The sequence below is a fragment of the Hemiscyllium ocellatum genome, chromosome 20 (genome assembly GCF_020745735.1).
Source record: "Hemiscyllium ocellatum isolate sHemOce1 chromosome 20, sHemOce1.pat.X.cur, whole genome shotgun sequence".
NCBI classification, from domain to species: domain Eukaryota; kingdom Metazoa; phylum Chordata; class Chondrichthyes; order Orectolobiformes; family Hemiscylliidae; genus Hemiscyllium; species Hemiscyllium ocellatum.
The window spans coordinates 23,367,692-23,395,052 of NC_083420.1; the positions used below are offsets into that span (position 1 = coordinate 23,367,692).

Sequence of the window (27,361 nt, forward strand, 5' to 3'; positions counted from 1 at the left end):
CACACTGCAGTTATCTTGAATGGATAGGGGTTCTCATTAAGTGAAGGAATAGCTTAAAACAGTCAGGAGGCTCCCTTCACACCAAATGATTGGTGGAGGCAACAGAGTGTGAGCAGAACAACTCCTGTGCTTCCCCTAACATGGTCCAAGAGTCTGACACGGTCTAGGAGGTTCTCACATAAAGAGCAAGTCATCTAGTGGAACATACTGTCACAAACAGCATCTCCCAACAAGGCAAATTCAAAGGCTCTTGATTAAGAAGATGAGAAATAAATCAGTAGTCTTTTTTAAAATTATTCATTCATGGGATGAAGGTGTCACTGTTGAGGTCAGCATTTATTGTCCATCCCTAATTGCCCAGGACAGTTAGAGTCAACCACATTGCTGTGGGTCTGGAGTCATATGTAGGCCAGATTAGTTAAGGATGGCATTTCCTGCCCCAAAGAAATTATTGGACAGATATTTCCAACAATGAACAACAAATTCACTGTCATTAGACTCTTAATTCTAGATTTTCATTGAATTAAAATTCCATCATCTGCCATGTACTAACAGCCCAGTGATAATACCGCTAGGCCATCATCTCTGAAGTCAAAGAACCATAGGTTGAGCTGTCAAAGGCTGAACACCACAGCTAGGAACCAATTATACACAGGCAGAGCTTGGTTCACAAAACTCAAGTGTATATAAAGGATAGAGCAGAAACATTAAACTAAAAATTGTTAGCTCGGCCCACCGCACAGTTGTATAAATGGCGTCTTTCTGGACTATATGTTCTATAACACTAGGCTCTGATTTAGAATTTCAGATTAATATTTAGCCAGTCAATAAGGATACATATATACTTTAAATTCAGCTCTGATGCCAATCTGAAATTCAAGCTAAAAGGGCATGAGATGTCAACTCTGTTTCATAACCACATTGAGGTTGAAATGTAAATGCTGAAATGAAGTGTGTCTCAGTTTTCATGTGGTCCTTCACCCTGGTAATTTTATGTACTTACAAACTTTAAGAGGAGGAATTCAACACTTACCTTATGTGCTAAAGATTCTCCTGTCACGCAATCTACATTCAACGTCTCACGATCTGCACTCAAATCTGTCAAAGCATCCTGCAGGTTAAATAATAGATAGACACATGAATGGAAGACAGGAATCACTGGATGGAAAAAGATGAAGGTTTATTGAGTTCAAGTACTATCAACTTGGCACCCACGTGGTTCAATGACAAAGGAAAATATTTTGACCTTTTTATTAAAGCTCATGATAATTATTGTCATTTAGAAATTTGGATCCTAAAACATTGACAGAAATAAAGCAGTTTTACTATCAATGAAATTTCTATTTGGTGTATGTTAAGGAGGACAGTTTTAGTTTCAATTTTGAGCTGAGTCAGGTACTGGAGTTTCTGAAAACGTGTGTACATACATCTAAATAAGGCTTAAAAAATCCTGGAACTGAATAGTTTCAGTGCTTTAGAAAACAAAGGCTTGAAGAGAGAAACAAAAAGTTGTTGTCAAGCAGTAAGGAAACCAGTTATTTCAGAAAGACAACCATCCAAAAGATTTCTTTCAATGAGCAAGCAGGCTCCTGCCTGACAGAACGGGTCAGCAGCAAAGGTGCTATTAATAATCAGCCTCCAGAACCATTACAGCAGGAGAAAAGTCCCGAGTGATTTATGTCAGAACAAAAAAAATTGTAGAAACAGAAGGCTGTGGAAGAGAGGATTACATGAACTGTACTAACAAGTTAGGTTAAATGTTCTCATGAAGAAATGCGAACTAAAAAAAAAGTGAATGCAGAAGTTTTCTGGAAAGAAACCAAAAGTGTACAAACTGAATAAGAAATTATAAAATGGAAATAAGATGATCCTTCACTGAGGTTCGAGCATCTGTAAGGTTATTGTGGAGGGCAGGGTTGAATCTTTATTTTGGATATTTATATCAATGCTTTTTGAAAAATAGTGCTTTTCTCCTTTTTTGTGTAATAGACCTTGATGTTCTTTTATTAGAAGCCCCTTGGCAGCCTCTAACAAATATGTTCAATTACTGGCCATCATGGTAACTAAATTGTAAAAAGGAAATTTATGGGCTAGGTTCCACTGTCATCTGATTGATCAGTAGTACCATTAATGGGGACCATTATGACCACAATGCTTCAGTTGCTAATTTCTAATCTGGAAACAAGTCAACCAGATCAGGAAAGTTCCAGGTTTGATACAGTGTATACGCATCAAGTTAACTCAATTCTTTTTCAAATAACTTTCTGAACCAAACTCTTTCCTTAAGTAGTCAATATTGTCTTTCTTGGTATTATTTCAGTCACTGCTTTGTTTAAAATTTAAGAATTTCAATCAATTTTAAAAATTTGTCAAATCCTTCCATAACCAGTCCCCTCTGTCTACCTCTGTCTCTCAGCCCCTGAGCTTTTCTAAGTCATACTTCCACTGCTCTACCATTGGTGGCAATGCCTTCATTTGCTTGGGCTCTCAACCCCTGAATTCTGTAAATCTCTCTCCACCCCTCTAACTCTGCTCCTTGAAGACACTCCAAAAAAATCAACTTCTTTGACCAAGTTTACAGTCACCTCTACTAATCCTTTGGCTTGGTGTCTTTCCTTGGACTGAGCTTAGTCTAGTGGAGGATCTCGAAAACCACAAGTTAAATGATATTATTTACGTGGAAAGTATTGCAGAACTTAGGGTTTTACAGCTACAGAAACCCTCATGTGTCTCAGATTACAATGCCAATCAAATAGCAAAACAGGACTATTGCTGACTTGAAGTCTCCCATCCCCTGAGGTCTTGGGTAGATGTGCTTATCTTGTTAACAACCCAACCCTTGTGAGATCATCCTTAGAGAGATTTTGAATACAGTTTAACATGTTACTTTAATACAGTTTCAACCGGGAAAGGACATGGGTAGGAAAAGAACAAGGAACATTCACACCATCCAAATGCCAAAAAATGACCATCATCAATAGGAGAAAACCTATCCAATGGCCCTTGACATTCAATGGCATTATCATCACTGGATTACTCCACTATCAACATCTTGGGTGTTAACATCGACCAGAAACTGAACACGTCCAGCTTTTTAAATTCTATGGCTACCTGAGTAGGTCAGAGGCTAGTCATTCTGCAGTGAAAAGCTCACTGCCTGACTCTCCAGTGGCTGTCCACTATCTACAAGTGAGAAGTCAGGAGTGTAGTAGAGTATTCTTTCTTGTCTGGAGAAGTCTAGCTTCAATAACACACCAAAAGCTCAACACTGCTGGACTGGAATCCAATTCACCACCTTCAACTTAGCCCTTCACTAAGAATGTCCAATGATAGCATCTGGAAGATGCATTGCAGTCACTCAACAAGGCTGCTGTGACATCATCTTCCAGACCTACACCTCTAACACCTTGAAGAACAAATACAACAGACACATAAGAAAATCACAATCTGCAAGTGCACCTCCAAGTGCAACATGCTATCCTGACTTGGAAATGAATCGCTGTTCCTGAGTCAAAATCCTAGCAATCTTGGGGGGTGTCCTTAAATCACATGAATTGCAGCAGTTTAAGAGGGAGCTCACCATCCCCTGCTCAAAGGTAATTAGGGATTGTCAATAAAACAAAAAAAATACAAATTTGCAGCTGTTGGCTTAGCCAATGGCACAACACCCAACAAATGCATGATTTTAAAAAAAAGTAAAATGAAGAACTAGTAAAAGAAAGCAGAGGCGATTTCATTTTTCAACTCCCAGCATCATTCAGCTGTGGTGCTACAGGGCAGCAGTACACAATGTGATCTATTGCTATGAAGAGACATCCAGTGGCACCAATTAGGTACTACAACAGCACAGATAGAATCCTTTCTAAGACAAACAGGGCTTTTAGGAGTTTGTACGTTTAAACTGTCAAAACTAGCAAATGCAGCACTCACAGACCCTACACACACACACACACAGGTGCCAGTCAGTCAGTCTTGATGCTCACCATTTTACTTGAGCAACTCTGGGTTTGTGAAAGGACAGATTCAGCACTGGAGATAGGAGTGGGATGGATCGACTGAGCCAGTGTTTCCTGTGGGAGCAGACCAAGCCAGCAGCTTCAGCAACTGGACTTGGGTTGGCAGTATGACCCTACAGAGTGCACATGTGAACTCAGTTACTTTTTGTCCAATTCAGCCCAAGTGGCTTTCTCAGCAGCTATTTAGAACGTACAGTGATTGGCTCACTGTTGTGAAGAAGCGTCAATGTACCTAAAATATGAACTTTTGATTTCTCTCCATGCTGAGTTTTCCCAACAATTTCTTGTTTTTGTTTTTATTTTTGATGTCCAGTTCCCTTTTCCTTACACACAAGTTCAGATGGATCCTGACTGCTCTTGACTGATGAACATGCTGCAAAATATCACCTGTTTTGTTTGCATGATTACAGCCTAGAAGACAGCCAATTCATACCATAATTGTAACTCTGTACATTTTCTTTCCAAATAATAATCTAATTCCCTTGAAAAACACCTTTGATATAATCTGGCTTCGCCACACTCTCAGACAGCATGTACAGATTCTAATTTCTCACTGTGTAAAAAAAATTATCTTCCTCATGTCAGTATTGTTTTATAGAATCATAGAATGTCTACAGTGTGGAAACTGGCCTTCGGCTCATCAAGTCCACACTGACCTTCAGAACACTATCCCACCCAGACCCGATCCCCTACCCTATTACTCAACATTTCCCTTGATTAGTCTATACATCCCTGAACACTACGGGCAATTTAGCATGGATAATTCACCTAACCTGCACATCTTTGGACTGTGGGAGGAAACTGGAGCACCTGGAGGAAACCCATGCAGACATGGGGAGAATGTGCAAACTCCACACAGACAGTTGCCCAAGGCTGGAATTGAACCTAGGTCCCTGGCGCTGTGAGGCAGCAGGGCTAACGACTGAGCCATCATGCTGCCCAATTTCTTTTACCAATTATCTTGAATCAAAGTCTTCCAGTTTTCTATCCTTTCACCAACATGAGCAGTTACTTCCCCTATCCCTCATGATCTTGAATACCTGTATTAAACTGCCTAACCTTCTTCAAGGAATATGGTCCCAGGTTTTCCAATCTATCTACTTCTCTGAAGTTCTTCATTCCTAGGACCATTCTTGTGAATCTTCTCTATGCTCTTTTTTTTTTTAAGATATTTTTATTAGAAATTTAATATTTTGACAGATTTACAAAAATAAACAGAACTTTCAAGCACAAACATTAATATAAAAATAGATCTTAAATATATAATCATCAAAATTCAAAGGAATGATACTAAAGAAGAAAGAAAAACAATGAAACTCAGTTAACTACTAATCTAATCCACAATTATCCAGAGTGTATAGTTGAGTCACTTACATCCTTCAAACAAGAGAAAATGTTCTCTAATACACTCATAACAGTATAATAAAAAGGAAACTATTTCCAAACAATAAGAACAAAAAAAAACATGTTTGAATGGAGATCCTCCCCCTTGTTCTCAGGGGGCCTTACTTCCTTTCTAAAGGTCCACCATATCCTCTCCCAAACAGTGTCCCACCCTTGACCCGGGCGCTCCTTAATAGGATTTGGATATAATACCGAGCTAGAGTTAACAGTGAGCGCCCCACCCCCACCCATACCTGAGTATATCTGATAGCATCAATGCCATGTACAAACACACATAACTATAAAATTACAACTCCAACAAATTACAGTTAAGTATAATAACATAAAATAGCAAGGGAAGACAACCCTGCTCCCAGAAGCAAAAGTAAAGTAAAGTATCCACTTCTCCCCACGGAGTGTGGAAGAGGCAAGCCAACATAAATTGTCTCTTACGATTTATTTAAACGAGTCTAAAAGTTCCTTAGCCTCTTCTGGTGATCTAAAATTATACTCGGATCCTTCGTGGTTAAAGCATAACGTCGCTGGGTAGCGTAAGGTGTATTGAATATTTAAGTTCCTTAGACATTTCTTCACCTCATCAAACGCCTTCCTCCTTCGTGCCAAAGCCGGGGAGAAGTCCTGAAATAACATAATCTTGGATCCTTCATGAATCATAGCTTTAGGATCCTTTCCAAGCTTTCTGGAGGCGTCCAGGAGTATCTGCCTCTCCCTATAACTCTGCAGCCGGAACAGGACCGGGCGTGGGCGCTGGTTTGGGCCAGATCCGTGTACTGCGACCCGGTAGGCCCACTCCACCCTTACCCGGTCAGTTTCAGCCCCCAGGTTTAAAAGCTGGGGCAACCATCGCTCCAGAAATACTGCTAACTGTCCCTTCTCTTGTTCAGGGAGGCCCAGAAGACGGATATTCTTTCTCCGATTTCTATTATCCAGGTCATCCATGTAGATTTCAAAGGCCCGGACTCTCTGCTCCAGAGCTCGCACCTGTTCTGCAGCTGTTTGTGCTGCAGCCTCGGAGGTCGTGGCCTTTAGCTCCGCCCCCTTCACTCGGCCCTGCAATTCCTCGAGAGCCTGGCTGTACTTTTGTAACTTTTCTTCGAATGCATTCCATCTCTGTCTGGATTCTGTGATGAAATTGACGAGTGTCGTTTCCAGCCTGGCAATCATCTCTTCAAGGCCTGTTTTTACATCAGCTGCAGCCGGAGGAGGAGAGGAGGGTGGGGGAGGGGTCTTTGTTTTCTGAGAGCTGCGGGATCCCTTTGGTTTACTCATTATCCACTTAATATTAAACTGCTTAAATATAATAGTAAACAGCTAGTTAAGGTTAGAAAATTTTTTTGGGTGGTTTGGTAAGTGTGGTGGGGGTGAGTAACTCACTTTACCCAGGTTTTGGGAAGAGCACTGTAAACTCAGACTTGCTGAGTCGCCGCCATCTTGGATCTCTCCTCTATGCTCTTTTTAATGCATTCACTACTTTTCTAAAGACATAATAATCCAGATGTGGCTGAACCAGTGTTTTGTGCTGGTGTAATACAGGTTCCAGGCTTTTGCAATCTATGCCCCTATTATTGCAACCTAAAATGTTTTGTGCTTTATTAACCACTCCCCCCAAACTGTTCTGCCACCTTCAATTATTCACACCCATATACACTCAGGTCCTTCAGTTCCTACAACCTGTTTAGAATTAAAATGAATTTTTCACATTTCTCTGCATTAAATTTTATCTGCCACTTCGCCACCCAGTCAATCAACCTGTGTCTTTTTGAAGTTCTAAGCCCTTCATAGCTTACAATACTTAGAAGTTTGTATTGTCTCCAATTTCTTAAATTGTGCTACGTACCCCAAGATTGAGATCTTTAACATATATCAGAAAAAGGAAGGGTCTAACCTCTCGGGTACTCCACTTTCAACTTTCCTCCAGCCTGAAAAAAAAACTGTTCCCCTGTTCTTCCAGTCACTGTCGTGTCTATGTTGTTATGTTCCTTTTATTCCATGAGCTCAGAGTTTCCTCAGAGCTCTGTTGTGCACCATGTAACTAAAGGCTTTTCAGAAAGCCATAGACACCACATTACTCTCATCAAATCCTGTGTGTTCTAGAGAAAAGTGACTGGACTCAAATTGTTAACTCTTTTCTCTCCACAGATGCTGCCAGTTCTCTGAGTTTCTCCTGCAATTTCTGCTTTTGTTACCCTCATCAAACCTCTTACCTCAGCAAAAAACACAATTAAGCTAATTTAATTTTGCCATGGATTCTCATTTCTAGAAGTTTCCCTACCACCAAGTTAAAGTAACTGGCTGCCTTATAGAATTGAGGGAAGACTAACCTCGAGTGAAAGAGTTCCTCTCACAGCCACCACCACAGCTTCCTTTTTGTGATCCAGTGCCACATAAAACGGAATTTCATAAATCTGCACAAATGGGGTGAAAATAAGACAACATCTAAGATTTAAAACAGCCACAAATCATTGAATTAGCTTTTGAAAATAGCTCGCTATTACTCAGCTGCAACTTTCACGCAATGTTTACAGAATGCAAAAAAACCATGAAATGGACAACAGCAAAAGTGTCACCCTGCCTCTCTGGAGATCAATGACGGTATTAGATTAAATTACTTACAGTATCGGCCCAACAAGTCCACGCCGACCTGCTGAACGCAACCCACCCAGATCCATTCCCCTACATTTACCCCTTCATCTAACTCCACGGGCAATTTAGCATGGCCAATTCACCTAACCTGAACATTTTTGGACTGTGGGAGGAAACCCATGCAGACACGGGGAGAATGTGCAAACTCCACACAGTCAGTCGCCTGAGGTGGGAATTGAACCTGGACCTCTGGTGCTGTGAGGCAGCAGTGCTGACCACTGTGCCACCGTGCCGCCCGTGTACGCCTTAATCTCTCTCACATGCTAAAGTAGATGGTTACATTTTGTAACATTTGAACTTTTGAAAAAAGGAAAGAACAGGCAGTTGGGCAATCAAGTGTCAAACATTTTCTCTGTAGCACACGAATAATCTTTGCAATCACGCGTACTTGTAAAACCTTAATCCCTCAGTTCCTCTTTATGCACTAATGGCAATTGTTCTGCATTAGATTGGTCTGACATAGATATAGAAAATATTTGTGAACCATAATACAAAAGAACAAATCTGTATTCTTAACAAAGCTTGCCATGTCCTCAGAACATCCCATTGCATTTTATATCCAAAAGGAATAGTTTGACAGCGCAGTAAATCGTGATAACCTGGTAAATATCACTGAGGTATAAACAAAAGCGCCCATAAGTAGTAATCAAATAGCTGCCAGATAAATCTGCCCTTCAACAGAAGATGCTTGAAGAATGGTTTTGTTGTTCTTACAAAATGGAACAGACGTTTAATGACAGCTGGACCTGATGAGTGAGGCCCTTAGTCTTGTCTGAAAAACTGCACCTCCACAGCGTGGCATCCCCTCAGCATCATCCCTCCCACAGCATAGCACCCCATCAACACTCCCCTTTCCAAAGCATGTGACATGTCCTCAGCATTACCCCTCCCAGAGCACTTTCGATTGACGTTAAGCTGTGAATTTAAAGATGCCATGTTGCAGGTAGTTTTTTTTCCCCCTGTTTTAGACTGTCCAAGTTAGCTGTTACCTTGTTGTGAAAGCTGACATGGATAAAGTCTCGGTATTGCAGCCCTGTAGTTTGCAGCATGGAGGTGAAATGGCAGCCCACGTGATCCCCACCAACTATGTCCTGCTCAGGAAACTGGCTTCTGCAACTAGAGAGAAAAATAACTTACATTAAACTGAGGACTCTCATTTCACGAGTTTTAAAGCACTTGTGACTGTAAACCAGAGAATGAACACTTGGCAACAGTCAGTTCTTCATTCAAACAGGGAAGGATGCCTGGAACTCTTCCTCCTCTGTCTCACCTCTTTCAAAAGATTGCTGCGGTTGAATAAGGTTAGACAAAGATGACTATTTGAAAACATCAAGACTTGTATTTTTTGCTCTGCAAAAGCATTATGGAAAAATAGAACCTGGAGGCATAAATACAGAACAATCGTGATTGGTTGAAAGGTGGGAGAGGTCCAAGGGGCTAAATTATCTTCTCCCATTCCTGACATGCATCAATAAAAGCTGTGACTGACCAATTCACTCTGACACTGTTGCTCAATAAAATGCGTAACTTCCTTTCAATTAAAATTACCACTAAATTCAGTGTAAAGCTGCAACTTGTGCATTTGTCCTTTGGTTTTGAAAAGTCAGAGTGAAGTTATAATTTAGTTACTGACAGGATTTTAGCCGACTCAATTTTCCTTCCTGCCCCCAAAGAGTCCCCAAACTTTCACCAGCACACGTCCATAGCTGCATTTGCTGTTAGATTTCCTGGCAGCCAGTATTTTTCAACAGCTTCTGTCTTATCAGATCTAACTAGACTTCCTCTGTGTGGTTTTACATATCAGTCAGATCCCAGTACCAGATGTTTCATGATACATATGGTCAGAGGGAAAGTTTTCTTAAGAAAAACTCACATTTGGTCACCCTACGCTGCATCCACTTCAGTTGTGAAGACAAATACAAAGCTCCCAATTAGAAACTCTGCCTACACAAGATCTTCGCTCTTTTGGTGAATAAGCACTATCTTATGAAAGGCTATAAACTGGAAGGTACAACACTAAAAGGGGCGCAAAGGAGAAGGACCTTGTGGTATATATGGACAAACCATTGAAGGTGGCAGGACAGACTGAGAAAGCAAGTTTACACATATAGGATTTTAAGCTTAATGCAGGCCAAGAATATGAAAGCAAGGACTCTATGACAGATCCTTACAAAGAACTGATTGATCTCAACTGGAAGAACATACCCAATTCGAGGCACCATACTTTAGAAAGAAGTGAAAGCTTGGAGAGGATGCAGAAAGGATTCACGAAAATAGTGACAGAGATGAGAAATTTCAGTCATGAGAATAAGGTCAGAAGTCACACATTACCAGGTTACAGTCCAACAGGTTTATCTGAAATCACAAGCTTTTGGAGTGCTGTTCCTTTGTCAGGTGAAGGAGCAGTGTCTGAAAGCTTGTATTTTCAAATAAACCTGTTGAACTATAACCTGATGTCATGTGACTTTTAACCTTGTCCACCCCAGTCCAACATCTACACCTCCACATCAGTCATGAGGGTAGACTGCCGAACCTGAGACCGTTTTCCTCAATGAAGAGAATGTTGAGAAGAGATTTGATGGAGCTGTTCACATAGGATCTGGACATAGTAGATAGTGATAAAGCTATCCTCATTGGTGGAACAGTTAAGAACCAGAGGATACCAGTACAAAGTCAATGGCAAAATAACCTATGGTAACATGAAGAAAGTGAGATTCAATATTGACTTTAAAAGAGAATTCAGATAAATATCCGAAAAGAAAATATTCCGTGGGCTACTGGCGGAAGATGGAAGAGTTGGACTGGCTGAGTTGCTCTTGCAGAGAGCTGACAGGACCGGAGAGTCTGACTTCGGTTATGGATAAATTAGAGTCAACGATGTACAGCATGGAAACAGACCCTTCAGGTAGAGATCATAAAATATAGGATTTATGGACATTTAGAGAGTCAAAAATTGATTAGGGATGGTCTTCTGCACGAAAGATAGTGTCGCACAAACTTGATTGAGTTTTTTGGGAAAATTATCAAAAAGGTTGTGAGGGCAGAGCAGTAGACGTTGTTTATTTGTATTTTAGGAAAGCCTTTGACAAGATTCCGCATGGTAAACTAATTAGTAAAGTTAAGTTATGTGGGATTGAGGGTAAATTTGCCAATTGGATACATAACTGGTTTAACATCCAGAGACAGTACTGGTAGAGGGCGGTGTTTTGGACAGGAGACCTGCCACCAGTGGGTTCCACAGGAATCAGTTCTCGGTCCTCATTTGTTTGTCATTTATATAAATCATTTGGATAAGAGTAAAGAAGGCATGGTTAGAAAGTTTACGAGTGACACAAAAATTAGTGGTGTAGAAGACAAAGAGGAAGGTTTTCTAAGTTCACAAAGGGATCTTGATCAAATGGGTCAGTGGGATGAAAAATGGCAGATGGACTTCAATCTGGATAAATGCAAGGTATTGCATTTTGGTACAACAGACAAGGGTAGGGTTTGTACAATCAATGGTAGGGCCTTGGACAGTGATGTAGAACAGAGGGACCTCAGAGTGCTGGTTCATAATATTTTTTGAAGTGTAGACATGTAGACAGGATGGTTAAAACACTGTTCGGCACATTTGTCTTCATTGCTCAGTCCTTTGAGTATAGGAGATGGGAAGTCATGTTAAGGATGTACAGGACATCTGTGAGATCCCTTCTGGAATACTGTATCCAGTTCTGGTTGCCTAGTTATAGGAAGGATGTTATTAAGCTGGAAAGGGTTCAGAAGAGATATATCAAGATATTGCCGGGTATGGAAGGTTCAAGTTATGACAGCAAGCTGGATAGGCTGGGACGACTTTCACTGGAGCATGGAAGGTTGAGGGGCAAACTGGTAGAAGTTTATCTATACCTTTCATTACTTTAAAGAGTTAATGGCAGTTTTCTTTTCCCTAGGATGGGGGTTTTCAAGACATGGGAAGTAATTTTTTTTTATACAGACGATGCCTCACGTGTGTAAAGAATTTCCTGAGGAAGTGGTGGATGCGGGTACAATTACAACATTTGCAAGATATTTGGATAAGTACGTGAGTAGGAAAGGTTTGGGGGGATATGGGCTTTGAGCAGGCAGTTGGAACTAGTCTAGTTTGGGATTATGTTTGGCATGGTTTAGTTGGACCGTGCTGTATGACTATGACATGACAGGTCAAATGGTCTCTTTCTGTGTTACAACCAATCTACGATCCCATAAAGAGACTAATTGCCATAAAAAGTATTTTAATTGTAGGAGATAAATTTCAATTTATAACACAGCACTGGAAATCATATGCTCAGTTATCAACAAATGCAGATGTGCAACAATCTTGGGGACTCTACCCTGAAAACTAACTAAAACGTAGGACTTGGTATCATAATCGCAGTCATAGTTACCCCAAGATACATGAGGCATCTTCAGGACCACACTGAAGAGGTTTGAGTATTGAAAACCATTAGGACTTACCACATGCAGTTATGGCTCAGCCTGCATATGCCAGTTAGTGGGTGACTGAAGATGTACAGTGGCCATCCATATGCTGCAACAGCAAACTGCATGTAGTGAGCAGAGTTCTCCAATTCTATATCCAGCTCCTCAGCCTGGTAAAAACAATAGGTGATGCCAAGACACGTAACTTAATAAGATATACAGAACAGAAACTAGGTTCTCAAGTCAATTCTAGGAAACTAGGGAACCAGCTGGCTCAAGCTGCTTCTGTCCTGCGTATTAGTCACAAGGTACAACACATCAATGCATCTAATAATCTGCAATTTATGAGCAGCTTACTAATGCATGGTGGTCCTTGCAGATACTTCCACATTGATGCTTTCAGGTCAGCACACAATGGGGGACTATTGGGCGACCGCGTGCAAAGTGGAAGAATGCTTTGTAATCCAGTGTTTATGGTAATTAATGCATGGATGATTACATGTCTGACATATGGCTGGAATGCAAGCAAAATTGGTAATACATGACATATTTACAGTTGTTAACATTCAGCACCAAACAGAATCCAAATGCTGACACCGTACATCACTGGCAGTGGTACAGCAGCAAAACATGTGAAAAACTAATCTCTGGTGAGCCAATAGCTTCTTTCTGCCCCAAAATTGCAAAGGAAATATTGCTGGAGTTAACAACCAAAAGACATCTTAAAAGGGATATAACTCCCACAATGATTAGAAAATAGAGAGCGTTACTACAAGTTTTTAGATTAGATTAGATTAGATTAGACTTACAGTGTGGAAACAGGCCCTTCGCCCCAACAAGTCCACACCGACCCGCCGAAGCGAAACCCACCCATACCCCTACATTACCCCTTACCTAACACTACGGGCAATTTAGCATGGCCAATTCACCTGACCCGCACATCTTTGGACTGTGGGAGGAAACCGGAGCACCCGGAGGAAACCCACGCACACACGGGGAGAACGTGCAAACTCCACACAGTCAGTCGCCTGAGTCGGGAATTGAACCCGGGTCTCAGGCGCTGTGAGGCAGCAGTGCTAACCACTGTGCCACCGTGCCGCCCGTTGTTGAGGTGAATAACAGATACATTTAAGGAAAGGCTAGACATGCATGAGGGAGGAAGCAGCAGATCAGTGAGATGAAGAGGACTCGTGTAAAGCATAAAACGCCAATGTGGAAAGTTGGCTGAGTGGTGTGCTTCTGTGCTGGAATATTCTGCTACTAGTGATCAGTGTTAGCCTTTTGGAGAGATCTAAAGAAACGTTCTCCTTCCACTTAGAATACTGATGTTTAGTACAATCTGACACTGCAGAAATAAGGAGCAGAGAAAAGTCACATCTTGTGTTAAAATTCAATTCCAGTAATTGTGAAAAAGGAGAATAAGTTTGGGTCTTCTTGAGAAACTAAAAAGTCACTGTCAATTGAATAAGATTCAAAATTCTCAACTGAGAACTTACAGTTTGTGATTGAGGGACAGTACAAGCCACCTCCTCCAGATCACTACACTGCTCTCGCTTATCCTGCTCCTGATGCAAAAGAGTCAGTCCTGCAGCGATATCACCAGGCACCAAGTCTGTGTCCTGCTCACAGAGATAAACCAGTAGAAAGAATGTAAAACTTTATCTGTAAAATATAAAACTTCAAAGGAGTGTTTGTAAACATACATCCCAGCCTTTCCTCAAGAAAACTGAGCTAAAAGAATTAAGATTACTTTAAAAATTGGTTCCTGGGAGGAGTGTGTCACCGACTGGGCCAACATTTATTGCCCATCAATGTGGTGACAAGCAACTTTCTTGAAGTAATGCCACCTACATCAGGTAGATACACCCACAATGTAGTCAGGGAGGGATTACTAGGATTTGGCCCAGTAACAAGGTAGGATGTCAAGGATGGTGAGAGTGTTGGAGGGGAACTTGCAGGTGGTGGTGTTGTCGTCATTCATTTTCTTAGCATCTGACCTGCTCTAGTAGCCACAGCATGTATATGTCTGGTCCACTAAAGTTTCTAATCAATGGTTACCACAATTTATTTTGGGGGGGGGTGGCGGGTGCACACAGGAGAATGATATCTAGTGATGATAATGACATTAAATGTCATGGGGTGATGATTAGATTCTGTCATTAGAGATGGTCATTACCCAGCACCGGGTGCAGCATGAATGTCAAAAATAAAAACAGACAGGACAAAGGAACACTGAATTAAAATGCAACATTGACTGGGAAACTGGGTAAAAACAATGTCTGCAGATGCAGGAAACCAGATTCTGGATCAGTGGTGCTGGAAGAGCACAGCAGTTCAGGCAGCATCCAAAGTGCCGCGAAATCGACATTTCGGGCAAAAGCCCTTCATCAGGAATGAAGGCAGTGAGCCTGAAGCGTGGAGAGATAAGCTAGAGGAGGATGGGGGTGGGGAGAAAGTAGCATAGAGTACAATGGGTGAGTGGGGGAGGGGATGAAGGTGATAGGTCAGGGAGGAGAGGGTGGAGTGGATAGGTGGAAAAGGAGATAGGCAGGTAGGACAAGTCATGGGGACAGTGCTGAGCTGGAAGTTTGAAACTAGGGTGAGGTGGGGAAGGGGAAATGAGGAAACTGTTGAAGTCCACATTGATGCCCTGGGGTTGGAAGTGTTCCGAGGCAGAAGATGAGGCGTTCTTCCTCCAGGCATCTGGTGCTGGGGCCTGTCTTGAACACACTAACTACCTCAAATTAGAGTCACAGCTGTATAGCACTGAAACAGCCTTTCAGTCCAAAATGTCTATGCTAACCAAATATCATAAATAAATCTGGTCCCATTTGCTAGCATTTTGCCCAAATCCCTTTAAAACCCTTCTTATTCATGTACTCATCCAAATGCCTTTTAAATGTAATTGCACCAACCTCCACCACTTCCTCCGGCAGCTCACCCCATATATATATCACCTCTGCGTGGAGAAGTTGCCCCTTTGGTCCCTTTTAGATCTTTCCCCACTCACCTTATGGCCTCTAATTTTCGACTCCCTTAGCCCAGAGAAAAGATCTTATCTATTCACCCTATCCATGCCTACTCATGATTTTAGAAACTTCTCGAAGGTCACCCCTCGGCCTCCTATGTTGCAGGGAAAATAGCCCGAGTCTATTCGGCCTCTCCCTATAGCTTAAACTCTCCAACCCTGGTGACATCCTTGTAAATCTCTTCTGAGCCATTTCAAGTTTCAAAACATCCTTCCCATAGCAGGAAGACAAGAACTGCATGCATTATTCCAAAAGGAGCCTAACCAAAGTCCTGTACAGCCACAAAATGATCTACCAAATCAATACTCAATGCACTGATCAAGGCAAACATGCCAAATGCCTTCTTCACAATCCTGTTAACCTGGGATTCCACTTTCACAGAACTATGAACCTGCACTCCAAGGTCACTTTGTTCAGCAACAACCTCCAGGACCTTACCATGAAGTCCTGTCCTGATTTGCCTTTCCAAAATGCAGCATCTCACATTTGTCTAAATTAAACTACATCTGTCACTCCTCAGCCCATTGGCCCATCTGATCAAGATCCCGTTGTAATCTGAGATAACCTTCTTCACTGTCCACTACACCTCCAATTTTGGTGTCATCAGCAAACGTACTAACTATACTTCTTATGCTCACATCCAAATCATTAATATAAATGATGAAAAGTAGTAGACCCAGCACTGATCCTTGTGGCACTCCACTGGTCACAGGCCTCCAGTCTGCAAAACAACCCTCCATCACCACCCTCTGTCTTCTACCTTGCAGCCAGTTCTCTATCCAACTGGTGACTTCTCCCTATATTCCATAAAATCTAAGCTTGCTCACCAGTCTCCTATGGGGAATCTTGTCAAACACTGTACTGAAGTCCATATAGATCATGTCCACCGCTCTGCCTTCAATACTCTTCGTTACTTTTTCAAAAAACTCTATCAAGTTAGTGAGAAATGATTTCCCATGTTGACTATCCTTAATCAGTCCTTGCCTTCAAAATACATGTAAATCTTGTCCTTTAGGAGTCTCTCCAACAACTTGCTCACCACCAACATCAGACTCACCGGTCTATAGTTCCCTGGCTTGTCCTCATCACCTTTCTTAAACAGTGGCACCACGTTAGTCAACCTCCAATCTTCCAACACTTCACTTATGGCTATCAATGGCACAATTATTGCAGCAAGGGGCTCAGCAATCACTTCCTGAGCTTCCCAGAGTTCTAAGGTACACCTGATCAGGCCTGGGCATTTATCCAATCTTATTCATCTTAAGATATCCAGCACCTCCCCTTTGTACTATAGGCATTTTTCAAGATGTCGCTGTTCATATTTCCCCATGCTCTCTATCTTCCATATCCTTTTCCACAGTAAATACTGATGCAAAATGTTTGTTTAGTATCTCCCCATCTCCTGTAGTTCCAAATACAGGTGGTCTTTTTGATCTTTCAGAGGGCCTATTCTCTCCCTAGTTATTCTTTTGTCCTTAATGTATTTGTAGAATCCCTTTGGAACCTCTAACCCTATTTGCCAAAGCTATCTCACGTCCCCTTTTTGTCCTCCTGATTTCCCTCTTAAGTATGTTCCTACTGCCTTTATGTTCTTCTAGGGATTCATTCAGTCCCTGCTGTCTATATCTGACATATGCTTCCTTCTTATTCTCATCCAAAACCTTAGTTTCCCTAGTCATCCAACATTCCCGACACTACAACCCTTGCCTTTCAGCCGAACAGGAACATACAGTCTCTGGACTCTCCATCTCATTTTTTTGAATGCTTCCCATTTTCCTGCCGTCCCTTTACCTGCGAACACCCCCCCAGTCAACTTTTGAAAGTTCTTGCCTAATACTATCAAAATTGACCTTCCTCCAATCTAGAACTTAAACTTTTAGATCTGGTCTATCCTTTTCCATTGCTGTTTTTAAACTAATAGAATTATGGTCACTGCCCCCCCCCCCCCATAACCCCAACCCCCAAATTATGAACCAACCAAGATCACCTGCTCCCTGTGCTTTATCAGCGTGACTTTCGCAAAGGATCAGGAATGATTAGATTAGATTAGATTAGATTCCCTACAGTATGGAAACAGACCCTTCAGCCCAACAAGTCCATACCGAACCTCTGAAGAGTAACCCACCCAGACCAATTTCCCTCTTGACTAACTCACCTAACCTATGGGCAATTTAGCATGGCCAATTCACCTAACCTGCACAGGTTTGCATTGCGGGAGGAGACCAGAGCACCCAGAGGAAACCCACGCAGACATGGGGAGAATGTGCAAACTCCACACAGACAGTCGCCCCAGGCAGGAATCGAACCTGGGACCATAGTGCTGTGAGGCAGCAGTGCTAACCACTGAGCCATCGTGCATCCCAAGGGCACGGTGGTTCATTGGTTAGCTCTGCTGCCTCATAACGCCAGTGACCTGGGTTCGATTCCTGCCTCGGGCGACTGCCTGTGTGGAGTTTGCACATTCTCCCAGTGTCTGCGTGGGTTTCCCTCGGGTGCTATGGTTTCCTCCACAATGCAAAGATGTGCAGGTTAGGTGAATTAGCTATGATAAATTGCCCATTGTGTGAGGTACGTTAGTCAGGAGTAAATGTAGGGGAATCGGTCTGGGTGGGTTACTCTTCGGAGGGTTGGTGTGGACCTGTTGGGCTGAAGGGCCTGTTTCCACACTTCAAAGAATCTATTAATCTGGAGATTGCTCTCCCATAAAGTTTAGGTCAGACAATATAACTTTGTTTTAAAATTTCCATGTCTGACATCGGCAACTCTCTCATGATTAGGAATTTTCTATTAGATGGATGGGCTCACTTGAACAGTCCTGGAGGTCACAAAATTGACAAAAACAAAATGGCAGGCCCTTCTTCCCATAATTACAATCACCGGACAGGACGAGAAAAAAAACACAGGTTGGCCATGGAAAAAAGTCTGGGAAATTTCTCTCTGACCTCCTCAGCTGATCAAAACTAGACCAGGACATTACACGGACCAAGTGGGACCTATAAAATCACTCAGCTTCTGCACAATATGATTGTAACTGAATCAGGAAGCATTCAATTCTCTCGAAGGGAGATTAGGAGCAATTGCAAGAACCTTTACTCATAGTTTAGTACAAATCTAAAGTTCTTCCAGATCACAAAAATATTTCAGTAAGACTTAAATTTTCAAAAACATTTATATTGCTCAAGAAAAACAATAAAAAATGAACACAAGCTTTTCTGTACAGTTTACTTTAAATAAGTCAAAAGCTTTAGAAAAAATACAATGCTTAGCAAACCTGTATTTAACATAGATAAAAACAAAGTGCTAGAGAAACTCAGCTGCTCATCATCTACATATAAAAAGGTTCTGATCTATTACGATTCATCTTCAAAAGATTGATTGTTTATCAAATGAATTGCTCCAGTGTGCTAGAACAGACCTGACTTTTAAATTTTTCTTCTTATGCCCATGTCAAAATGGCCTGTGGCATTAAACCACATGTTTCCCAAGTTTAAAGAACAACTTACCAGAAAAAAGGCAGTAAAGAGTTCTGCGATGTCTGTAAAGGCAGCCCGGTTGTCCTTTGTATCCTTTGGAACACAGCAACACATCAACTTCAACCTGCACTCCCATACCCGTGCCGCTATAGATTTTGCTTGGACTGAGTCACTGCTTTCCAAGTCACGGGCTGCGCCTCCTAAGTAGTTTAAATGTTTGGGTCTGCCCAGAGGGTCGAAGAAAATTAAGACAGCAACCACCGTGAAGAGTAAGAAAACCCAACTGCGAAAAGGATAATTTTCCAGGATTAGTGTTGAAATCTCAAACAGGACTTCGGTTTAAGAAAAAAAACATGATTCCAAATCTATTCCTTAGATTTTCTCAGTTGTAGCTCAACAAATAGTGCTCTTGCCTGAATTAGAAGGGCGTGGATTCAAGTTCAATTCCAGAAACTTGAGTATAAGATCAAGGCCGACAATCTCAACGCTGTACTAAGAGTGTGCTGCACTGTCAGAGGTGCCTTGTTTCAGACAAATCATAACTTTTACAATCAATAGGCTATAAATGCTTTCTTACCTAGCAATGACAGCTATAGTAATTGTGTTAACGACGGAGGGAGCACAACCCTGGCTTTTGTCATTGACCCAGACAGCACCCAAGATTGCCCAGACCAGTTCAGGTAAATAAAGAGTAGTACGGACGTAAATCAGAATTGGGATATGTCGTCTCGGACCTGGCTTGGTGATAGTTCCTGTAAAGAAGGAAACCAAGAATATAAGGTGTGTGGTAATTTGCTGTTTTTCTTTCATGCTAGATGTCATATACTTCTGGGAGGATAAGTCGGCTGTAGTGTTATTACAATCAGGGTGGGTAAGGTTTCCAGAATTTGAATTTACTCTGAACATACAGTTCTCAAACTTATAACTATTATGTCACTTGAGTGAGTTAGACAGGTTTAATGCCTTATCCAATCGATGACATCTTTGACAGTGTAGTATTTCCTCAATACTCCACTGAGTGTGTCAACTTGGAATGAATAGGCAGCTTTTGGATTGTCAGACAGAGATGAAAAGAAAGTCCACTATTACCTATGCAAATACCGCCACACCCACTTCTTCCCTCTGCATAGCAAGTAAGTATAGCTAGATTTTTCTCACCTCCAATCCAATAACAAGCATCCTAAAATGCTTTGAAAATTAATAAACAACATTATTTCAAAACAATTGTCACAGGAAAATACACTAATTTTGTGGTTTTCATGATCACTAGATCCTTCAAGCAACTTCACAGTTGGAGAGCAGTCACTATTGTAATTTGGGACATGCAATAACACGAGCAAGAAAGGTGATCCGAAATGGAATTCAAAGATATCTTTCAGGGAAGATAGAGAGATTTAAAAACAAAATTCCATATGGGTAAGGCCAAGACACTGAAAGGGCAGACATTGAAGGTAAGAAAACGTGTGTGTCCACGTCCTATACATGTGGATGTCATGTACACAAAAAGCAAGGGTTTGTCTCAGTCTCTGCTGCCCCATGATTAAAATCTGCTAAAGTCAATATAGACTTGTAAGTCGATGTTTCTGAATACTATACCAGGAAGAACTTTTATTCATCCAGTCACCAATGGAATAGCTCACAGATATTCAATTAAACCCTCTATACAGAACTTCAATTCACTTATGTTTAAATTATTTCATGCAGTGAGTGCTTCACTGGCTGAGTGAGCATTTATCCCGTTGTGGTGGTGGTGGTGAGTTCCTTCTTGAACTGTTGCAGTTCATTTGGTACAGAGACAGCTATAATTTTATTAGGGAGGGAGTTCCAGGATTTTGACTCATAACAGTAAAGGCACGGTGTACAAGTAAATATACACTCCTTTCATTACACTTGGCTAATTTCTGTGAATTCATTATCAGAAGTTTTTTGTGCACAACCTCATTTACATCTTACAATTTTAGTTCAAGCAACAAAGGCAGTCTTGCCCACTAAGAAGTGACTGCACAATTATATCGTGCAACGGATTAATATTCACCTTGCATACTGACATAAACAATCACAGAAAGGACCAAGATAATCGCAGCTAAAATAACAATCAAGACCACAAGATAGCTGGGGAGGAACCCTCCTCCTTTACAGTCGAACTGTCCTCGATGAGTCAAGTACAAAGCTAGGATTCCAATCCACCTGCAAAACAAAAAGGGATAATGAGTTGGTCAGCTTCCCAACAAGTCTGTGCAACAGACACACTGAGTCAACCTCCCTGTTAAAACAAAACGTGAGTAAATTTATAATTTTGGTGGTGCAGTGGAAGAGTCCACCTCTGAACTAGAATGTTTAGATTGGAGTCTCACCTATCACAAAGGTAAATCATAACATGTCTGAACATGTGAATAAAAATATTCAGCATTCAACAAGGACATTTTCCCATCGAAGTTATATATCAAGTGAACCAAATAATCATCACAAATCAGAGACCACTGCAAAGTTTGGGGAGGGAGAAGGCAGGCAGAGACACACACACACACACAGAGGCAGGCAGAGAGAGAGAGAGACAGACACAGAGACAGGCAGGCAGAGAGAGAGAGACAGAGGCAGGCAGAGAGAGAGAGAGAGAGACACACACAGAGGCAGGCAGAGAGAGAGAGAGACACACACACAGACAGACAGAGGCAGGCAGAGAGAGAGAGAGAGAGAGACAGAGGCAGGCAGAGAGAGAGACAGACAGACAGAGACAGAGAGACACAGACAGAGAGAGATAGACAGACAGAGAGACAGATAGACAGACAGAGAGAGAGACAGATACAGAGGCAGGCAGAGAGAGAGACAGACAGACAGAGGGGCAGGCAGAGAGAGGGTGAGAGAGAGAGAGAGGCAGGCAGAGAGACACAGAGGCAGGCAGAGAGAGAAGGGAGGGGAAGAAGGTGGAGAGAGAGAAGGGGAGAAAGACAGGGAAGGAAGCCTGTGGAGGGTGAGGTCCGAGGGCTTATTAACATTTAGCCCGATTGGTTTCCTTAACACTCTGTCTTCTCTTTTCTCTCTCCTTTCATGCTCTCTCACTGTGTCTCTCCCTGCAGACAGACATAGTAAGAGAGCGTGAAAGGAGAGAGAAAAGAGAAGACAGAGTGTTAAGGAAACCAATCGGGCTAAATGTTAATAAGCCCTCGGACCTGATGGCTACCATCCCAGGATTTTTAAGGAAGTAGCTACAGAGATAGGGGATACACCGATACCAATTCAGTGCAGAGGATTGGAAATCTGATAATTTAACACCCTATTCATAGACAGAGAAGTCAAACTTCAAGTAACTATAGACCTGTCACTGTAAAATATTTGTGAGTATTATAAAGAAATGATGTGGGTACCATGGACACCACTAACTGTCAGCTCAAAGTGGAGAGATAGCCAGGGAGGTTGACAATAAAGGAAGTAAAAACAGTCTGTTTAGAAATACATGATACAATTATGCATAGTGAATGTGGTTTCATGACGAGGAAATAATGTCTGATACATTTATTAGAATTCTTTGAAGAGGTACAAGCAGGATAAAGCTGAACCAGTAGATGTAATATACGTGGATTTCCACAACATGTTGACGTAAGACTACTTAACGTCAGAACAGCCAAGCGTGCTGGGGGATGTATATTCGTACGGATAGACAAATGGCTATATTAATTGGCTAGAAAGTCAAACAGTTGAGATTAAGGGGGTTTTCAGGATGGTAATCAGTAAATAGTGGAGCGTCACAAGCTGGGACCACAACTATTTACAATACATTTAATGACTTGGATGATGGAAGTGAATGTACTATCATCAAGTGGATAACACAAAAATAGGTGGCAAGGCAAGTTGTCAGGGTGACATAAAAGATCTATATAGGGATAGAGGCAGGTTTGGTGAGTTGGCCAAACTTGACAAATGGAATATAATGTGGAAAAAAGTGTGAGTTATGCACTTTGGCAGGTAGAATAGATGAGCTGAATATTATTTAAATAGGGAAAGACTGCAGAAAGCTACAGCACAGAGGAACTTGGAGGTCCTCATACATGAATCACTAAAAGCTAATATACAAATTCAGCAGGTAAAAGGGAAGGCAAATACAATATTGACCTTTATTTTAAAGGGAATGGAGCATAAATATAAGAAGGTCCTACTAAAATTATACAAAGCACTACTTAGCTGGAATACTGTGAAACTCGTTATATAAGGAGAAGGATACTGACACTGAAGGCAGACCAAAGAGGTTCACTAGGTTGATTCCAGGTAAGGAGGGTTTTTGTATGAGAAATTGAGTTCAATCTGCACTGATTGGAGTTAAAGAGACTTCATTGAAATGTACATGATTTTTTAAAGGGCTTGAAAGGATAGACGCAGAGAGGTTATCGTTTCCCTGTTATGGGAAAGTCTAGGTCTAGAGGGCATAAACAGAGAGCAAGTGTTCACCCTTTTAAAACAGAGGTGAGAAAGAATTTCTTAGGTTACTGAATCTGTAGAAATTTTTGCAATAGGCATTTGCAGAAATGGGGTTGTTAAGTATATTCAAGGCTGATATACAGATTTTAAATCAGTACGGGAATCAAGGGGTAAGGAGATAAGGCAGTAAAGTGGAGTTGAAGATTCCCGTCAGCCATGGTCTCACTGAATGACACAGCAGGCTCTATGGCCCAAATGGTCGACTTCTGCACGTGTCTTACAGAACTTATTGCTTTGTAAATTGCAAGTCAGATGCAAAAATTCCACATTTTCTACATTAACATGAACTTAATTAGTTGTCTTCTTCTTATTAACTGATTCCCAATGCTAGCAATCTGTCACAAGACACAAGGGATCAGGAGTCTATTTATGATGCATAACTAATCCAGAACTTGGCCCTACAATATGGGCAAAAAGGCTGTATAACGTTCCAGACCTGGCTTGCATATGAGAGTACATAGCAAGTTAGTTCTTCTCAACTGAATGTGGAATTGGAGCGTAAATCATGCATGCAACAAAACGGAAAATTGCACAAAAAACGCAAGACACACCTTGTGCAAGATCGTTCTGAGAAAAAGGCAGCATTTTCTCAAAAAAGATATGTCACAAATTGTGTTTCTAATTTGTCAAGGAATTTTGCTACGTTAACGTCTATAAAAAGTTACGTTTTATTTATCATACGGGCTTGCACCAACTTTACACCTGAAATTAAAGGCTGAGGTTTGAGTAAGAAATTGCCAAACTGTAGGTTATGAAACCTCTTCATCCTCTTCTAGCCATGAGCAACCTGTGTCCCAGATTCTGGAATTCGCTTCCGAAATGTTTACACTGTAAAACATCCTTCAAATCTTTCCTTTTCGACGAAGTTTTAGCTCTCACGTTCCGATTCTTGTAATACTTTGTAATGCTTTGTAACACTGCTGAGATACATTTTTGGTAAAATGCCCCAAGGTGTATCAGGCAAATGCAAGTTACTGCGTTGCCTTTCATTTCGCGAGATGATTTTTTTTTAGTTTCAATGGCTTTCAGTAAGTTAAAAACAGAACGATCGTATCATTGAAAAAGCCTTTCGAAATTTCAGCTCTCCCCCCCCACACACACCCCGAACAAGTTGGTTCACTGCTGGAAACTGTCAACCCTCCATAAAAATCTCACATTGGGCAATAAATGTTGCTCAGACTGCAATAGTACAATATTGCTCAGACTGCAATAGTACAAACTCAAAGGGGTCGCTGCCAGTAAATTCCGTTGAGATATTCATTCTCTGAAGACTGAGCGATCTCAGGTGACATTTTAAGCTGAATAAAGGTAGAAATGGCCTTTGGGCTGGATGTGAAGGAGCCGCCGTCAGGGGTCCCGGAGGGAGGGGGGGGAACGGAGGAAGGGGGGGAGGAAGGGGGGTGGAAGGGGGGGAGGAAGGGGGGGTGGAAGGGGGGAGGGAAGGGGAGGTGGAAGGGGGGAGGGAAGGGGAGGTGGAAGGGGGGTGGAAGGGGGGAGGGAAGGGGGGAGGGAAGGGGAGGTGGAAGGGGGGAGGGAAGGGGGGAGGGAAGGGGGGAGGGAAGGGGAGGTGGAAGGGGAGGTGGAAGGGGGGTGGAAGGGGGGAGAGGGGAGGAGGGGGGGGTCTCTACTCACCACAAAATCCGCAGGAACAGCTCCAAGGCCCCGGGAAACACCAGATCATCACTGGCCAGGGACCAGCGCCTCCCGAATACCACCAGTCCCGGCATCTTCCTCTGGCTGCCTGCCTTCCCCCCGCCGTCAGGCCACCCAGCCACTGACAGCCCCCAGAGGCGGAGTCCGAGCCGGGAGACAAGCTCCAGAAACCGCCATTAGCGAGTGAGACAGAGACCCACCCTCAACAAACCCCCCTCCGGCAAACAACGCACCGCTCAAAGGTTCCGCCTCCAATACTTAGTCCTACCCCCTGGTTACAGCAGAATGATGTCACTTTTTACCTCACATTAAAAATAACAGGATTACAGGAACAAACAAAAACTTGGAAGGCTTTAAAAATAAATAACTGACTCATTTCATTCTTATATGTTTATTCGTGGCCGTCGAATTTCGGTCTTTCTTCCCCCTCCATTTGAAGGTGAATGACGCCCCCAGATGTCTCCATAGTCCCTTCTCCTACTCTACATGTTGGCTTCTCTGCAGCATCATGTGTAGGCTAATAACATTCAAACCTCAACTTGTCCAACTGTTGTCAAACATTAAATCAGATTGCATATATCTAACATCCAAAACTGGATGAGTAGTAATTTCTGCTAATTAAATTATTGCCAATTCTGAAGCCATTGTCTTTAATCTTCGCTCCAGACTGTGTTCCATAACTGCTAGCTGTATCATTCTGCTGAAGAATTCTTACTGGACTAAAAACATTTTAAGTCTTGTCTCTCCATAAATGCTGCCAAATCGTTCCAGCATTTTCTGTGTTTTTTTTTATTGGTTCCATCCCTTGCCCTGGTAACTGTCTGATTCTGGATTAGTGGTGCTGGAAGAGCCACAGCAGTTCAGGCAGCATCCAAGAAGCAGCAAAATCGACGTTTCGGGCAAAAGCCCTTCATTAGGAATAAAGGCAGTGAGCTGGAAGCGTGGAGATATAAGCCAGGGGAAGGTGGGGGTGGGGAGAGAGTAGCATAGTGTACAATGGGTGAGTGGGGGAGGAGATGAAGGTGATAGGTCAGGGAGGAAAGGGTGGAGTGGATAGGTGGAAAAGGAGCTAGGCAGGTGGGACAAGTCCGGACAAGTCATGGTGACAGTGCTGAGCTGGAAGTTTGAAACTAGGATGAGGTGGGGGAAGGGGAAATGAGGAAGCTGTTGAAGTCCACATTGATGCCCTGGGGTTGAAGTGTTCCGAGGCAGAAGATGAAGCTTTCTTCCTCCTGGCGTCTGGTGGTGAGGGAGCGGCGGTGAAGGAGGCCCAGGGGCACCATGTCCTTGGCAGAGTGGGAGGGGGTGTTGAAATGCTGGGCCACGGGGCGGTGTAGTTGATTGGTGCGGGTGTCCTGGAGATGTTCCCTAAAGCACTCTGCTAGGAGGCGCCCAGTCTCCCCTATGTAGAGGAGACCGTATCGAGAGCAACGGATACAATAAATGATATTAGTGGATGTGCAGGTAAAACTTTGATGGATGTAGAAGGCTCCTTTACGGCCTTGGATAGAGGTGAGGGAGGAGATGTGGGTGCAGGTTTTACAGTTCCTGCAGTGGCAAGGGAAGGTGCCAGGATGGGAGGGTGGGTTGTAGGGGGGGCGTGGACCTGACCAGGTAGTCATGGAGGGAACGGTCTTTGCGGAAGGTGGAAAGGGATGGGAGGTAAATATATCCCTGGTGGTGGGGTCTTTTTGGAGGTGGCGGAAATCTTCAGAGACCACAATTTCCCTTCCCACATGGGGTAAAAAATGAGGTCTGCAGATGCTGGAGATCAAAGCTGAAAATATGTTGCTGGTTAAAGCACAGCAGGTTAGGCAGCATCTCAGGAATTGGGAATTCGACGTTTCGAGCATAAGCCCTTCATCAGGAATGAGAGAGAGTAGCCAAGCAGGCTAAGATAAAAGGTCGGTAGGAGGGACTTGGGGGAGGGGCGATGGAGGTGGGATAGGTGGAAGGAGGTCAAGGTGAGAGTGATAGGCCAGAGTGGGGTGGGGGCGGAGAGGTCAGGAAGAAGATTGCAGGTTAGGAGGGCGGTGCTGAGTTGAGGGAACCGACTGAGACAAGGTGGGGGGAGGGGAAATGAGGAAACTGGAGAAATCTGAATTCATACCTTGTGGTTGGAGGGTTCCCAGGCGGAAGATGAGGCGCTCCTCCTCCAGCCGTCGTGTTGTTATGTTCTGCCGGTGGAGGAGTCCAAGGACCTGCATGTCCTCGGTGGAGTGGGAGGGAGAGT

General features: G+C 42.6%; 1 protein-coding gene across 1 annotated transcript in view; it reads right to left on the minus strand.

Annotated features, from left to right (window-relative positions):
* daglb (diacylglycerol lipase, beta) overlaps positions 1 to 25,338 on the minus strand; it is a 36,556-nt gene extending 11,218 nt beyond the window's left edge. The window contains exons 1-9 of the mRNA XM_060840588.1: positions 25,108 to 25,338; positions 21,038 to 21,189; positions 19,580 to 19,754; positions 19,033 to 19,285; positions 13,997 to 14,119; positions 12,537 to 12,670; positions 9,053 to 9,179; positions 7,742 to 7,825; positions 1,034 to 1,111 (exon numbers count right to left, since the gene is read on the minus strand). Of these exons, the coding sequence (XP_060696571.1) occupies positions 1,034 to 1,111; positions 7,742 to 7,825; positions 9,053 to 9,179; positions 12,537 to 12,670; positions 13,997 to 14,119; positions 19,033 to 19,285; positions 19,580 to 19,754; positions 21,038 to 21,189; positions 25,108 to 25,202 (1,221 nt within the window). The 5' untranslated portion in view covers positions 25,203 to 25,338. The remainder of the gene's footprint in view (positions 1 to 1,033; positions 1,112 to 7,741; positions 7,826 to 9,052; positions 9,180 to 12,536; positions 12,671 to 13,996; positions 14,120 to 19,032; positions 19,286 to 19,579; positions 19,755 to 21,037; positions 21,190 to 25,107) is intronic.
* Between the last annotated feature and the right edge of the window lie 2,023 nt (positions 25,339 to 27,361).